Source organism: Cololabis saira, chromosome 13, assembly GCF_033807715.1.
Source record: "Cololabis saira isolate AMF1-May2022 chromosome 13, fColSai1.1, whole genome shotgun sequence".
Lineage (NCBI taxonomy): Eukaryota > Metazoa > Chordata > Actinopteri > Beloniformes > Belonidae > Cololabis > Cololabis saira.
The window spans coordinates 17,894,009-17,911,467 of record NC_084599.1 but is presented as its reverse complement, the minus strand read 5'-3'; the positions used below and the strand labels follow the sequence as shown (position 1 = coordinate 17,911,467).

The window sequence follows — 17,459 nt, the reverse complement described above, 5'->3', positions numbered from 1 at the left end:
AATAAACGTATATGTGGGATTCTGGTTGGGACAGCCATTCCTATTCCAAAAGATTCAATAAGTGCTGAAAACACTCCCTCTGACGACTGGATCCAGTTGTACTTTCAGTACCAGAGTTCAGTTTTCATGTTTTCTTTGAGTGCTTCAAAACAGCAGCCTTTCATTTTCTTATTTTTTTTAAATGATCTTTCTTCTCCTTTGTCTACAAGTAGCTGCTTGTCTTCTAGTATTTCCTCAGTTTTCCCTCCGCTCCAAATGACTTCCTGCTCAAAGCAGACAAACAAATGACTCCCCTGAGAGTCGGTAGAGAAAGAAGGTCTCCACCCATCATCTTTTCTCCTTTCACTTTCAGTCTCTCCCAGCGCCGCTTGAAGTATGTTTGGTATCTGACAGCTAACACGCACATGCACAGCTGAGCTCTCACGGTTATCAAAGGGTGCAACGGTAGTCTGCAAGAAGCCTCTGCCTCGTTAATATGCAAGAGGCTGGAGGGTGTGTATGTGTGTACAATCAATGGCTGCTCGCTGCTGCGGTTCCGGCCAGGTTCTCTGAAGGAAGCGTGAGTACAAGGATGCCTCTGAACACATAAAACAACAGGGCAGTTCAAGCATCACACAGGAGGAGGATCTGAAAGTGCGGTTGTGTGTAAGTGAGTATTACTTGGGGGCGTGGGGGTGGGACGGGGGATAAGAGAGACATTCAGCACCCTGCAGCTGAGAGCAGTGGGAGTAAACATGTTGAACTTTTGCCTCCGTAGGTTCTATCAAAGTCTGCTTTTCATTTTAGTGTCTTTCCCTTGTATCACATGAACTGCAGCTATACGACTCTCATAAAACACAAATGACAACAGTATGGAGGGTTTATCTTACGGCAATCTCAATTTCCTCTATGTTGAGCTTTGTCTGGATGGCAGTGAATCCTCCCAACTCTCCAAACTTCAGCAAAAAAAAAAAAAGGAGTGGGGATTAAAACAAAACCAAATATACGAACAAAGACAGATATATTTGTGAAATATGTACATGGACATATATAAATGTATATGGAGTATCCATTACTCACTCGATTCACCAAATCAACCAACCAACCATGAGGCTCCTGAAAAAGAAATGTAATTACGTTTTCACCAGGTTCATTCAGCGCTGACACGGCATTTTCTCGGGAGACACATCAAGTTTCCTGACAGCTGCTGTGTGTCAGTCATACATGTTTTCCTGAGCCCACTGGCTCCGTTACAAGGCACCAACGAGGAAGAATCTATTTGGACTGCACTGCACTGTGAACCGTAAACAAAGACTGAGGATGTGGGTATAAACTGGGTACATACTTGCTTACTGGGTAGCTTTAAATACTTGCCGGTGGAACAGGATAAACTGGCACAGAAAAAAATGCACGAATGCTTAACCGAGTACAGATAAAAAGTCGGTCCCTTACTTTCTGATACGTGTTGGGAGATACGGCAAACATGTTGGCCTCCTCTCCAAAGACTTCCGCCCAGTTCCTCTGGCAGGCCTTCATCCGGTTCTTAAAATGGTACTCGTTGTCGGGGTTAAGGGCCTGCCAGCAATTCAAAGACAGCACAGTTAGGTAGGTTAGGTTAAGGAGGTGTTCCTTGAAACTTTTAATTTAACAATCTTGGTGTTTTTAGTTACTTTGAGCAAATACTCAGACACCCTACCATGGTCAGGACTCCCATCAGGTTTACAGGCACAGGGTCCTGCTTCACCCGTTCTGCAACCAGCTCCACCAACAGCATGAGCATGTTGTAGATTCCTTCGTGAATCTCTGTCCCCCACTTGTGTACGGCACTGCTGGTCAACAACTGGTGACGGCGAGGCAGAGGAAGAGTCAGCTAATGTATCCAAACCAATAAATAAAACTCACTATTATTATTTATTTTAATCATTCACCTTTTTAAAGGCCTCTGGCATGCAGCGGTCTATAAACCGCTTGCAGTTCTCATCAGCGTCGGCAAGACCTGACAGAGAGAGAGACAGAGATGTTGGATTCAAATAGTCATCGGACTAATAAACTTTGAAGAGACACTTGAGTGTCACAGAGCCACGGCATATTTAGCCATGTAACACAAGCGTCCAAAATAACAACATGTGAAAAACACACAACCGCTACCACCCACATCATAACACAGATTTATTCTAAACCCTTGAAAACAACCATTTTCACCGCACAGATAAACCCACACAGTCTTACCGTGACGTGCAAGGCAGGTGGAGGCAATAAGACATTTGCCCAGCGATTCCTCTCTCTTGTAAGGTATAGACCAGTGGTCCGTGAACACTCGGCTCTCCAGTTCATACAGGTTGGTGGTGGGGAACTCCATGCTGCCTCCTGAGCAGTTCCCATTCTCGTCATTGCTCCGCTGTTAAACACACAGATGACAAATTTACAACCCAAAGCAGAAGGTGACTTTATTCCAAACAGGTGGCACCGTTGTTTTATAACGACACTGCAACTGTCCACTGTGAGAGGATAACACAAATGTCCTCTAGCAACGACAAAGTCAGACAGGGGGGGTGCTCATTTGTAGTTTTTCCCTCCTGGAAGAAAGTGTCTCGTCTCCACTTTTACCTGCACTTCATCATTTTTACACCTTTGCATCATCTCAGAAAGCTTTCAAACCAAATCAGCACTTAATGAGCCTGTCATAGTTAACAATTATTCATGTCACTGCAATGATTTGAGAGGCCTGTTATTGCGTCTGCATAACAGTTATAATGGTCTGAACGAGACTAACAGAAAGGTCATATCTCCACACTGTTTTCTGCCATTTCATAGAGTTGAAGGCATGACAGAGTTTACACCCTTATAATGTAATTTTGCTGCACGCCTGTCCTCTGGTGTGGATACAGCACATCTGCCAATTCCAGTTTTTATCTAAACAGAATGAAATCTGAACAGATATAGTCCATTTACATTCCTGATTAATTTTTCAGTCTATAGTGTTATAATTTGAAGGGTATACATGAGTTATTACATCATTATCCGGCTTATACTATATTAGTGAGTGTTAAATTGTTCTTAGTCATTATCTTTTGACAATTAGGTGCCTTCTAAGACACTATGAAAGCCCTGCCATTTGTTCTCAAGCGATTAAGTCTAAATGGTTGCTGTGTGTGAGGCAGCATGTGAGAACTCAGGCTGAGTTTAATGAGCACCATGCCACATGACTAGCAATGTCTCCCTAGATGTGTGATGGTACACACTGAAGCATTTTCTGTTATTGTGGCCAAGGGTGAGTTAAAGACAGAACAAGGGTTACATTCAACTCGTATAAAATCAACTTATACTCCTGCTGTATTTATCGGTTAAAATGCCATGTTCAAGTGTAGTTCCCATAAGAACACACAATAGGAACCGGAAGTGAAGCTAAAGTGTGTGGAAAAGGACACAACAAAAGATTACTGAATTATTTAAACCACAAAGTAGCTCACATATTCATGAAGTCTTCTGTATATTCATGATTTAAGTGCAGAGCCTGCTCCTCTGATACAGTGCTAACATATTTGAGCATGTTATTTCTGTAATGCAACCAAAGATTTACAATATGTTTGCACTGACACTGAGCTTTGAATGAAGCTGTCTAAGTCTGCTGAGCTCTCAGATTCAGATCTGCCTACATTATAAATTAGCAAAATTATTGTGCAACTTGCCTGCAGGCACTATAAATTGTAAATATTAATAAAGAACAATATAGCTAGGTCAAGTCTTACCATTCTGAATATATATATCCACATATTAGCATGCAAACTGGTCAATGTGATCAGTACATGCTTTACTGTGCTAAATAATGATAAAAGAGGAGCAAATGATGAGACACTGGGCATAAACTTTATCAAAAGAAGAAGAGGGAGAATGAAGCATCACATTTCATCGCTTACATTTCTTTTGAAAATCACATATATCAGGTGGATGAATGAGGGGACAGACAACTCATACAGAAGACTAACTAAGCTACAAGCACGTGTGTTTGGGCTAGACGTCCAGGTAACTTAGCGCCAGTCTGCTACTGCGCACTAGAGACTGTCTTGGGAACCCCTGCAAAAACTGCAATGTGTTTGTGCTCTAGGAGACTGCAGGGATATATTTAGGAACATAACTGAGTCCAAAGACTTGACACTGCCCTCTTAAGCATAAATACAGCAAACATGGGAAAGGAAAATAGGAACCAATTCAGATCTATCCTTGTGTTATTACACATAGTGAATGTTTCACAACTTTGAGTGTCATGCAACAATGATTCTAGCTAACTTCCCTGTTGCAAACTACTATGTGCTACTTTTTTCCTTCAAATATTCATGAACGGACAAAGTTTTTATTTCTAAAGCACAATTTTCAACCATTCGATGTTTAAGTGACAATTTATATTTCAAATATTACTTGCATCAAATAATAGCACTTAATTAGATTAGTGATGTGAATGGATACAGGTACCAAAACCTGTGGAAAAGCAATAGTTTATGTGGAACCATGCCTGCTCACTCATTAATACAGAAACTGCATCACAATCAAAGTTATACAACAAAAATATATGAATAAAGTAGGAAAACCAGGTAATTAAACATTCATTGACTATCAAAGAAAGTGCTGCCTCCAACTACACCAACAATTGGTATTAAATGTCATGTCAATTTGCTAAAAACCAATTTCTTGCATGTGTCAGTCAAAGCAATACAACCATGTGTTCTGTATATGAGAGGCCACTGTAGTTGACAGTTTACAAGCCACATAAACACATCGGACTGTAAAGGTACTATATAAACTGTACGTCAAAAAGATTAGCCAACCATGTTCTCAAACATGGACCCCCGGACCTCAGACACATGCCAATCACAAGTGTATAATAAATACACAAACGATGACACCCTGTGAATGTAAATGAAAGAATTAACAAAATAGTCACGTATAATAAGAATGAAGGAGGGGGAGAAACCGATCCCTAGGGTTGCCAACTCCCTGAAAAATAAATAAGGGACCCCTCATCAGCAGGGCCGGCCAACCCGATTGCCTTCACCTTTCCTGAATTTTTTTAGCCCCTTTTTTGTGAGTGAAACCATTTTTTAACTATTTGACTCGAACCTGAATGGAATTAGATGCATATTTTTGAATGCCATGAACACATGGAAAACAAATTATTCTCCAGCAATTAACTTTAATACAAAATAACAAAATTAACTGAATAAAATAAGTATCTTTCTTAAACAGAAACCTGTCCTGCTTAACTTAAAATTGTATAAATATATATAAAACATTAGAGAGAAAGTAGAACAAACATTCTGTAAAAGTACACATTTTTAGTGGAATAACAAAAGTGCAAACAGAAAGTCTGTATAAAACTTGTAAATATATTTGTGCCTCAAAGGCCATGACTGTAGGTTACAGTTGTAGTAAAACAGAAAAAAATAATTTATGAACTCAACAGCTCAAAGCCATTTTCCTTTGGCATTTTTGTGACTATTTTTTGACTCTCACAGTAATACGGGACAAAGTGCGTCCCTTTTCAGCTCGATACGGGACGCGTACTTTAGTTTATAAATACGGGACGATTCCACTTTTCAAGGGACGGTTGGCAACACTAGTTTGGTTCGGGTGGGTTCTGAACGTGGACCCCACGAGACAACCCGAGCTAGATTAGATTAGATTAGATTGTCCCTTATTTCTCCCTCAATGGGGAAATTCACTTTGTGCAGCAGCAGTACACTCAACACACACATGCAGGGAAAGGGTCAAATATATAATATATAATTACAAAATATAAAGGGTATATACATTGGAATGAAAAATAAAAAGAAGTGCAGTACGTGAAAGAAAGAAAAACAGTGCAAAAAAAACAGGTAGGATGTGTATGAGGTAGACAGATATTGCACATGTTGTAACCTGTAATAGTTATGTACAGAAATGGGCATTTAATTATATGTGTATGTGTATATATATATATATATATATATATATATATATATATATATATACACATATATACATATATGTGTGTGTGTGTGTGTGTGTGAATACGTGTGTAAGTAGATATATACATAGATATAAAGCAGATGCAGTTAATACAGACAGTATGGTGTAAATAAGTATATTTATATAAATATTTATATGGGCAAATTGGTCATGTGTGTACAAATATATAGAAATACTCAACTATGTGTATGTATGTATAGGTAAGTGTGTGAGTAGCCTATTTATAAATACGGGTTAAATGATTAGTGAATAGGGTAGGATTAAATAAGTTTACACTTCTTCCTACTCCTTTTTGCACATGTAAATTAAGATATCAAGTGTTAAATATAAAATTCTTTGTTTTGTTTTTTGGTTTTCTATAAGTACAAAATCAAATCAAATCAAATCAAATCAAATCAAACCTCTTACACCCCCTCAAATGCCCATGTGACTGAATCTATGAGGTTATAGTAAAGGGGAGCAGAGCTGCAACATCTGCAGGTGAAGCAGCAGCGGAGCTGGTCCTGTCTGGCGCCTTTAACTCCGCCAGCCCCGTTAGGGCTGATTTATGGTCCCGCGTTACACCGACGCAGAGCCAAACGCGGGACCATAAATCACGCTTTAGCCGCTAGCTTTAGCCTCGTTAGCTGCGGGTCTACCGCGTCTCCAGCTGCAAGAACATGGTCCCTAATGCACTTTTCACTGCAATATTCACAACACCATGAGGCGGTGCCGTGCCGAGCCCCGCGGCTGCAGCACGGGGCCGGAGCCCCCGCCGGCCCGTCCTGACAGCTCCCCCGGGCTGGTCCAGGGACCGGGGCGAGCCCGCCCGGGTGGCCGCGGTCCTCCCCCCCTCCCCTCCCCGGCGGCCGCTCTCACCTCGCCGTCCACCACGTCGTGGTAGGCGGGCGGGGGGTCGAAGCCCCCGGTGCCGGTCCTCCCATGGCCGCCCTCCCCGTCCCCGCCGGAGCCCCCGGCCGGGGCCGGGCCGCTCTCCATGGGCTCGTATCCGTAGCCCAGCCCGGGGCTCTCGTTGGTGAGCAGCGCCACCGCCTCGTTGATGTCGTTCTTCGCCAGCCGCAGCGCCTTGCGGATCACGTCGGGGTCCGGGAAGCCCATGCAGAGCAGCGTGGTGATGTGCTGCTCCTCCTCGGTCTCCATGGTGGGGGTGTCTGCGTCTCTCCGGACTAGTAGCAGCGGGGTGTTCGGCGCAGCGCTGTGGCTGTGCACGCCGCCATGTTTACAGACCGCAGCCCTGCTCGAGCCTGTCACGATCAGAACAGAACAGAACAGCGCCGTCACCGGTGTAGCGGAGGAATCTGTCACCCAGCACATACACGCCCGCAGGAGCGCGCACCAGGACCTGACGGCGCTTTATGAAGGTGTATTTAAGGTGTACATGACAAGATAGTTTCAACAAGAGACGGGACATGATTAAAACACTCCCACACTGTTTCACCTATCATTTCACACTGCTAAGACCCCATATTATACATTATATCATCTATCTATCTATCTATCTATCTATCTATCTATCTATCTATCTATCTATCTATCTATCTATCTATCTATCTATCTATCTATCTATCTATCTATCTATCTATCTATCTATCTATCTATCTATCTATCTATCTATCTATCTATCTATCCATCCATCCATCCATCCATCCATCCATCCATCCATCCATCCATCCATCCATCCATCCATCCATCCATCCATCCATCCATCCATCCATCCATCCATCCATCACAGGGGCGTCAATTGGGTATGCCAAGGTATGGCAGCCGCCACACCTTGGCTTCAAGGGTTTATGGAATTACTCTGTGTCTCTTTGTATTGATTATTGTATTACTTAAAGCGACACTACGTAACTTTTCCACCTTAATATCATATTTCCAGAGTCATTGTGATGGTACATCAACTTCCAACAGGTTTAATGACACCTCTTTCATGATCTGAGGGAGTCTGTATCGCCTTCACTGGCACTATGTAACTTTGAGGAGCATGGTAGGAACCCTGCCACACTAAAAAACTACAAATTTTACGGCTTTGACTGCTTTACGGCACATACGTCACTTCCCCCTCCTTCCCGATTCGCAGTCGAGACGAAAATGGGCGGGGCTTGGAGCGCAGAGCTCCGCAGAAGCTGGTAACCTGTTGCTGCAGCAGCAGCAGCAGCAGCTCCACATATAACAGACCAGGGAAAAGATCCTAATGGTTTAACTTTTCAACGGTTTCCTGCTCGGAGGCAGAACCACGCAGGCCAAGTATCTGATATAACGGAGTAAAAGAGTGAAAGAGTCGTCGGTTCGCTTTGGATCGCGGCTGTAACGACCAAACACCGGCTTCCACACAGTAAAGCCTGAATTATGGTTCTGCGTTAAATCGACGCACACCTACGGCGTAGGGTACGTGGCGACGCGCAACGTACGGTGCGTGTCACCGCGTACCCTACGCCGTAGGTTCTGCGTCGATTTAACGCAGAACCATAAACAGCCTTAAACCACAAACACACACAGACGGGCGTCGGATCAAAACACGGGTTTTATTCCCCACTTCGCCAGCTAAACGCAGTTGCTGGCCAGCTCTCTGCGCTGCAATTAACCCCAATCTTCAGATAAAACTAGTTTGTTGAGGAAAAAATATTAACTCTTATTTGTAGCTGCAGAGGAAAACAATAATCTCACGAGGAGCCTCTTCAGCATAATACAGCGGTCAAAAAAAAAAAGAAAAGAGAAGAGGGATACAAAACATGTACTGTATGTTGTATTATACAAATTTATTGAAACATATGGCTCTTCAGTAGAGATTTCATATGGATCCAGACCGTTAATAATCATTATTTTCTCCATATACTGCTCCCTGGCTTCCTTGTTTAAGGTATCCCGGTAAATTCCAGTTCCTTTCCAGCAGTTTAACATCTTTTTTTTTGCGTTCCGTCTGTTCACTTGGTGAAACAGAAAAGCATCCAGTCTCCTCTCATCAAAACAAATGCAGCGACGGGACAGGATCTTTCCGGCAGTACGCGCTGGTGCTCATGGGAAACGTAGTGTTCTTTCTGGTAAAACACTACCGCTTTTGTCCAAAAGATGCCGCCAAACTCAGAAAAGCTGAAAGTTACGTTGTGCTGCTTTAATACATATAGAATAACTACAAATGCAAATCAGAACAACGTGATCGATTTCACTAGTTATTATACACTGCAAAAACTCATCTTAACAAGAATATTTGTCTTATTTCTAGTTAAAATGTCTCATTTAAGAGAAGACTCAAAAACAACAATTTTCACCTGTTTCAAGTAGATTTTCACTTAAAATAAGTAGAAAAATCTGCCAGTGGAACAAGATTTTTTTGCTTGTAATGAGAAGATAAATCTTGTCCCACTGGCAGATTTTTCTACTTATTTCAAGTGAAAATGTACTTGAAACAGGTGAAAATGGTCAAATAACAAGTAGTTATTTTTCTGGTAATGACTCTTGTTTTAAGTGTAATGAGATTTTTTGACTAAAAATGAGACATTTTAACTAGAAATAAGACAACTATTCCTGGTAAGATTTTGAGTTTTTGCAGTGAGTGAGACTGCATTCTAAAAAGTTCAAATTTTCTTGACCACACAGATAAACTACATAGCAGACTTCTGTGATGAGTATTTGCTGGACGTGTTGATTGATACTCTAGTTAAGTTCTGTGACTCGTAAACTTGCCATACCTTAGCTTCCACTGAATTGACGCCACTGATCCATCACAAGGAATTTGTTGTTATATCATCATTATAATTTGTTGTTATTCAGATTTCAGATTCAGAAAACTTTATTCATCCCCGAGGGGCAATTGCAGGACAACTGGGCAGCAAGACGTTGAAAATCTCAAATAGAACAAGAAATAAAGTAGAATAAAAATGAACAGGGCATGTGTCCTTATGTACAAAAAATATATAAATATACAAATGTAAAAAAAATCTACAGCAGACTGACTGTAGTGGTATAAGTGAAAAGTGAAAAATGAAATCTATCTATCTATCTATCTATCTATCTATCTATCTATCTATCTATCTATCTATCTATCTATCTATCTATCTATCTATCTATCTATCTATCTATCTATCTATCTATCTATCTATCTATCTATCTATCTATCCATCCATCCATCCATCCATCCATCCATCCATCCATCCATCCATCCATCCATCCATCCCCCTCTCTCTCTCTCTCTCTCTCTCTCTCTCTCTCTCTCTCTATCTTTCTCTCTATCATATATATTCTATTTATCTACGATAGATATGTTATTTAGAAAACCTGTATGTATCCAGCTATACACTGTACATTATTAATCTCTATTGTCTACACAACCATCCTCTTCCTGCACTTAATGCTCGTTTGCACTTCTGGTTTCATTGGCTCTGTATCTGTACTCTAAATGACAATGAAATTAAATCTAATCTAATCTAATTTAATCTAAGCTAAACCATTATTAAAACAAGTCAATGTAATGCATGCACTGAAACTCAAGTATTTGCTAGTACTTATAAGTAGTCATGGATATATGGCTATGAAACTTAGGTTCTAAAGAGAAATATATGAAAATGAACACAGTCCAATTTAAGTCTAACAAAATATTTTGGCTTCTACATAAATAAATATATTTTTATAGTTTAAATCTGTTTCATACGACTCAGAAGAAAATTGATTTCATAGAGTAACTGTGTCAAAATTGCATTGAATTATCTACTTTAAAACCCAATATATACACAAGAAGATTGATTATGGAACACTACATTAAAAAGAAATCTGTTTGTAAAGATCACTTAAATGAAGTGATTCTATGTTAGACAGTAGCAAAATTCCCAAACTTACAATCTGAAATCAATTTGATTGAGAGGTGAATAAAAAAAAATACATAAACTTTTAAATGCATTGATTGATTGTTGTATAAATCATCTATCATTTTGTCCTCCTGTTGAAATGATTGGTACTGCTCTATTGTGAGGTGCATGCATTCAACAGATTTGGGGCTACTGAAAAAAAAAGATTGCAAAATTTTCACAATTACTACAGAAATGAAATATTTTTTTAAGATATACCAGTAACATTGCAATGCTAAATTAATGTTTACAACTAATAAAAATAAAAACACACATTCAAAAATACTTCTTCAGCTAACAATGCACGTGCATGCACACTACTAATAATGTGTAACAAAATACAGATTACATCTATCAATATTAGTATCTATAATAAAATATAAAGTACGTAGAGTCAAATTGTAATTGAAATATCATATATGCGTCGAAAAGGAAGAAAAAGTACACAGACATCAGGGCGTGGCGGTGCGCGCGCATGGGGGCGGTGGGCGGAGGTCACGTGATCTCCCCATCATGTGACACCAGACAATCACAACAGGAACAAAATGGCTGCGACTGGAGACGAAGCCGCAGTCATGGACAGCATCTCCAGGGAACCCGCCTCGTTCTCGGAGGCTCTGAACACGACCCCGAGCAGCAGCGGCGGCCAGGCCGAGCCGGCGGAGCTGCCTCCGGAGATTCTGCTGGCCAAGAAGCCCGGAGCTAACGGTGGGTCATTCTCACTGCAGCCATGCAGCTGGCTGAGGCTAAAGGCTGATTTATGGTCCCGCGTTACACCAACGCAGAGCCTACGGCGTAGGGTACGCCGTCGATTTAACGCGGAACCATAAATCAGGCTTAATATAGCAATATAGGAACCACATTCATTTGCTTCCCGTGTCAGATACACTGTACGTGATTTATGAAGTGATGATACCAGGTTTAATTCTCTGTGATTCTGGGTTTATGTGGATTTTGATGAGGAGTGACAAGCTGTAGTGATTAAATCTGGGGCCTCTTGTGCTCAGGTGACGGCGTGGAGACTGCAGAGGAGGCTGTGGAGCCGGCCGAGCCCGACATCAATGAGCTGTGCTCAGATATGTTTGGGAAGATGTCCATCTTCCTGCAAGGAGAACTAACAGGTGCTGGAAACACACTAGGGTCTACTGGGGAAACCTGAAGGATGGAGCCCAGTTTATCAACGCAGGGCTGCCCTCAGGTGCGCCTGCCTGTTAATTAGATTGTCCTTTATTCCTCCCTCAGTGGGGAAATTCTCTTTGTGCAGCAGCAGTACTTAAAACACACATGCAGCGAAAGGGTAAAACAATATATAATTACAAAATATAAACAGTATATACATTGGAATGAAAATAAAAGTATGAGAAAGAAAGATAAACAGTGCAAAAAAAGCAGGTAGGGTGTGTATGAGGTAGGGAGATATCTTGTTGTTACTGTCCGTTGCTATGGTGATCAGGCCTGGTTATACAGTCTGATGGCAGCGGGGAGGAAGGACCTGCGATGCCTCTCAGTGACGCATCGCGGGTGACGAAGCCGGTCACTGATGAAGCTCTCCAGGGCTCTGACAGTCTCATGAAGAGGGTGGGGGACGTTGTCCATGATGGATGACAGCTTTGCCACCATCCTCCTCTCCCCCACCACCTCCACAGGATGGAGACTGCAGCCCAGGACAGAGCCGGCTTTCCTCACCACCTTGTCCAGTCTCTTCCTCTCGGCTGCAGTGATGCTGCTGCTCCAGCAGACCACACCATAAAAGATGGCCGATGCCACCAGAGTCCTACAAGGTCCTCAGGAGGCCGTCCCTCACTCTGAAGGACCTCAGTGTGCGTAGCAGCTGGAGTCTGCTTTGGCCTTTCTTATAAAGTGCCTGAGTGTTTATGGTCACGTTTTTTGTTCAGGTGAACACCCAGGTACTTGTAAGACTGGCTGGCTAATTGGGTGGATAGTCTCAGGATATTTGTTAAAAAATAACTAATAATCAGCCAGATTAATTGGATCATTGATTAATCAGTCAGCCTCTAGTCTAGTCCATTATTGCAGTGTGCCATAAGTGTCTGGAATTCGCCTACTTCATAGCACCACCGTACACCAGGTGTCATCATCACATTCACACAATGTGATGATGAATAATGTAGGTATATCAGCCACTGGTCCAACTTGCCTGATGACCAGCCTGCAGTTATTGTAATATTCCTGATGGCAGCAGCAGAGAACTTGTTTTTTCCTGATGTCATTTAGCCACAAATAACATCTTAATAAACTACAATTATCTAAATATTAAGCACTAATTCATCATTAGTAATCAAAGTTTTGCAAATGTGCATGTTATATGTTCTTCGTGTAGTTATTATATGTTAAGAAAATTGAAAACTAATTTCATATTTAAATGTAATGATATGGCTGTGTAATTACATTTAAAACAACTAACCTTGAAACCAAACCCTCAACTATTTAAAGATGATACAACACTGAGGTATGTCAGGGGAGAAAAGATTAGTTTTTAAACCACTCTTATCCTCCGTCATCATAGGAAATGTATAAGATTACTTGCAAATGACATGTTTCACTTTTTTTTCTTTCTTTTTTTTTTACAAATTGATATTTGTAAAAATTGTGTGATTGTGATCTTACATGATACAGCTTACATGATACTGACGTTGATCTGACAAGCAGGCACATCTCAGGAGGAAGTTGATAACATCCAGCGTGATGTTGCAGTTTATTTGGCTCAAACAGTCTTTAATGCTGAGATGTAGCACTGAATAATAGTAGAAGATAAAGAAAAGCTCAGCCAGTGAGTTTGTTGATTAATAGAAGTTGTTATATTCCTGTCCATTTAGTTGATCCGCATGTAGATTTGTGTCTCAATGGAAATGATCCACACATGTTTCTCTGACCAATCTAGTGGGACGTGTGAGGCTTGCTCATTTAGAGAATCTTGTAATATCAGATTAATGGAGAATAGTCTAAGTCTTTATTAGTTTAGTTGGGTTTATTAGTCCTGATATTGTTCCTAGTTTCCACACTGATCCCCACCAGTCACATTCTCTCATGCACATTTTCTCAACCTTCTTATCTCATCAGCAACTTGCGAAGATTACCGGCTACTGGAGAACATGAACAAGCTTACGAGTCTCAAATACATGGAAATGAAGGACATTAGCATCAACATCAGCCGTAACTTGCAGGATCTCAACAATAAGTGTAAGATATTTTGTATTAAATAACTAAAATTGGAGAAAATGACGCCTGTAATTCTTTCTTTTTGTGTGTTTGTGTGTATTTCATACTTTGTTCTGTAATGTAATGAACACACGCGCCCGTTTCCTGTTTACTTCAGATGCGAGCCTGCAGCCGTACTTGGATCAGATAAATAAGATTGAGGAGCAAGTATCATCACTAGAACAAGCTGCTTACAAACTGGATGCTTACTCCAAAAAACTGGGTAAGGCTCTCAGTGGACTGAAGATTCTGCTGAAATAATATTATTGAAGTATTTGTGAGTAAATTATATATAAAGACATTAAAGATTCATGTTTAAGATACTCCATCCTGCTTATAACACACATCTGATTTCATAATAATTCTCAATTCATTTTTTTTTTTTTTTTTATATGCCGAACTCTGTTTTGTGTGATGCACAGCTCGTCATTCTGTGTCTTTGAGATGACTCTGCTTAGGAACATGTTCACGGTGGTCTCTATGTTCTGACTGCTTTGACTGTAGTGAGGGTCTTATGACAAGCAGCACCGTGGTACTTCAGCTCTCACGGCAGCAGATGGCGCTGCAACGCCACAAATAATTCCCAATCCAACCGTCTCTCCAGGAAAACTCACAGGCCGGCTTGATTTGTTTCTGTTGAATTTGAGTCTTTATGTATAGAATTAACAATCCTCTTTGCCTTTTATCTTTGCAGAAGCCAGATTCAAAAAGCTGGAAAAGCGATGATGAAGAGGAGGCAGACTGGGAGTTGCAGTGCCATCTCACCCTCTTTGACCCTGCCCTGCCTCTGCTCTCCCTGCCAGCAGAGCTGCGGGGAGGATGTGGACTGAGACTGAAACAACAAACAGCCAGAGCTGCTTCGGCACCTTGAAAGTGCCGTGGAGGAAGCAGCTGAATGCACAGGAACGAACACTACTGTGTCTGGCATACATTTGACTTCAGCGATAATAATGTCGGTCATGCAAACAAGCTGTACAAGATATTTCCCCTTAATCGTTTTGAAATTATTTTTATTGTAACAATCAGACTCCAGAATCAGCGGCCTATTCTGAGTGATGGACTGGAGACGCACTAATCAGAGAGAAACTAAGAAGTTATGTGGACGCTTGTATCAATGAAGTATAAAACATTTTTCACTCACTTTTTAAACCACAATGAAACTTTTTAATCGTGTCTTAGACTTCTAAATCTCCTTATTTAAATATTACAAGCACTGACCTCCTTCCACTCTGCACTGAGATACACCTACATGCTTTTTGATGTGTTCCTTGTCAGACAGTTTGAACAGAGCCCAAAACGACACAGCTTTTGTGCGGAGGGCAGATATCAGCAACGCCGTCTCTGGAGAGTGGCCTGAAAGTCTGGAGACTAAATGCAAATAAGAATTAAGAATTATGGTATTGTGTCCATTTGAAAATGCAACACTGCAAGCTTTAAAAAAAAAAAATAAAAGGTCAACATTGCTGTCCTGTGTTCTTTAAAGAAACCTGCTACAGACAGCAGATGGCAGACTTGCTCCATCATGGGAACTTCAACTGATGCATAGTTGATATGTCAAATATCATATTTCCCAACTTTGGAAAAACTTACCCATTGTTGAAGGAGGATTGACCTACAGCTGTCCCACAAAAACGGGGAAAAAACCCCAGTGAGATCAACAGAGATTTAAGAGAAATGACGGGTAAGTGACGACAGAGATGTGTATGTAGTTTGTCCTCTGCCGCTAGTCCTCTTCGTTAGATTAATTTCCTCTTAGAAGACAAAGCTCTGCTCGCCAGAGACATTTGATTTTGTAAACCCGCAGGATCTGTTGAGTGTTTAGGTTTCTGTGTGCGTTGCTTCGTGTGGATGTGTACGTTGGACTTAATCTAAAACAGGTCTCTGTCATTAGTCCAGCTAAGGCCCTGGCACAAAGGGAGCTCGTTATTCATACTGTAACATTATTTACTGTTGCACTGCGATGCCTTCCATCCCTCCCTGGCTCTGGAGTTTTCCAGGGCCCTGGGGCATCAGCTCAGCTCCCCTCCCAAAGGCTTTTATGGCAGGTCTCTAATGATTTGGGGTCATTTTCTAAAGCTAAGTTTGAGTGCCAGGAGGCAGTCAAGTGCAGAGGAAAAGGTGATATTGTTTATCGTAGAGAGGCCTTTCTTCTCTTATTTAGTTTGGAAACTACAGCACAACCCGACTGTTATAGTAATATGATCTGGGTGTATATTCTGTTAAATATTTGGTTATAAGATTTGGCGTTGGGTCTAAGACTTGTGCCGGTTTTTAAATTCTAACCGTGAGGTCCTCCGTGTTCTTCGCTCACAAGCACCACATGCTGTGTGGTAAATACTGAAACCATCACTCAAGGTTTGGTGTAAAGCTCTTCAGATGTCATGTTGGCATTTTCCTGCAATAAAAGCTGTTACAGACACGCCGTCCTCGGATGTCTTTGTGGAGTTTCTACTCACTGCCAGGGATTTCAGGATCCCTTGTGATCATTGTAACATTTAGGTGTGATGCAGGTTTAATGACTCTGGTCCTCGCTGATCTCTACAGTAGCCCTGTTGTTTCTCTCTCTCTTCCCAGTCTCACAGTCCGGGTATCTGTTTCCTCTTGAAACTGCTGCTAGTTGCGGCTTCACTTTCCACGTTTAACCACTGGTGTGGTATCAATCTTCTTTCGGCATTAAAGCGATGAACACATTTTCCAAAACATCAGACGCTTCTGTAGTAATTGCTATGTTGACATATAGAAGAGCCCCTAAATCCATCGCATTGGAAAATCTTATTCTCCGAGTAGAATCGGTTGTGTCATCTTGTGGTATTGTCAGTGTTTCTCAGTTCTCAAATCACACACTATCAATTTCCTTCAGCATTGAACCCCCCATTTATTAATATTAACTGTTCAAAATAAAATATAACCTACTCTGTTCTTTGTTACTCATAAATGTCATATCTTTCACTTCTCTTTTATTGGATTTTGACTCACGTGTTGATATCCAGAGTTAATCGGATTTGTCCTCTTCTTTACTCTCAATAATCTCACTAATCTCACACCCTTTAAACTTGCACGGGAGACAAAACATTGCTTGCATCTGAATGTCATCTACGCTGCCAGGTATTATAAGATTAATCCAGGTTTAATTACTTGCGGTGCAGCTTTAAACATACAGCGTAAATCACTTTTAGTGGGAGATTACTCCAAAATTCACCAGAAACCCCACATGAAATGATGAGGCCACAGTGGGATTTGGTCGGATGAACCTGAGAAGACACCCTGCTGTTGACCGAGAAAGCATGAAACGCATCTCTGTCATCAGCTGACGTGAAAGCGTCGCTTTCTCCGGGAGTCTCAAGTGGAGACCGAGCCAGTTAACAACGACGGGGCAAGATGCCACGCCACAGAGTTGTGTAATTGACGAGTAAGTAT

At 41.3% G+C, this 17,459-nt stretch overlaps 2 protein-coding genes across 6 annotated transcripts in view; one reads left to right on the top strand and one right to left on the bottom strand.

The window, feature by feature from the left end:
* usp24 (ubiquitin specific peptidase 24) overlaps positions 1 to 7,243 on the bottom strand; it is a 37,424-nt gene extending 30,181 nt beyond the window's left edge. For all 5 annotated transcript variants that reach the window (XM_061738088.1, XM_061738090.1, XM_061738089.1 and 2 more), the window contains exons 1-7: positions 6,841 to 7,243; positions 2,209 to 2,377; positions 1,908 to 1,975; positions 1,676 to 1,819; positions 1,432 to 1,554; positions 1,060 to 1,095; positions 870 to 935 (exon numbers count right to left, since the gene is read on the bottom strand). In XM_061738088.1, coding sequence (XP_061594072.1) covers positions 870 to 935; positions 1,060 to 1,095; positions 1,432 to 1,554; positions 1,676 to 1,819; positions 1,908 to 1,975; positions 2,209 to 2,377; positions 6,841 to 7,122 — 888 coding nt within the window. In that variant the 5' untranslated portion in view covers positions 7,123 to 7,243. The remainder of the gene's footprint in view (positions 1 to 869; positions 936 to 1,059; positions 1,096 to 1,431; positions 1,555 to 1,675; positions 1,820 to 1,907; positions 1,976 to 2,208; positions 2,378 to 6,840) is intronic.
* A 4,113-nt stretch (positions 7,244 to 11,356) lies between these two features.
* Positions 11,357 to 16,899, top strand: bloc1s2 (biogenesis of lysosomal organelles complex-1, subunit 2). The gene is made up of 5 exons (XM_061738086.1): positions 11,357 to 11,531; positions 11,831 to 11,944; positions 13,905 to 14,024; positions 14,161 to 14,265; positions 14,737 to 16,899. The coding sequence occupies exons 1-5, from the start codon at positions 11,369 to 11,371 to the stop codon at positions 14,766 to 14,768; spliced, it is 534 nt and encodes a 177-aa protein (XP_061594070.1). The 5' UTR covers positions 11,357 to 11,368; the 3' UTR covers positions 14,769 to 16,899.
* Positions 16,900 to 17,459: the final 560 nt, after the last annotated feature.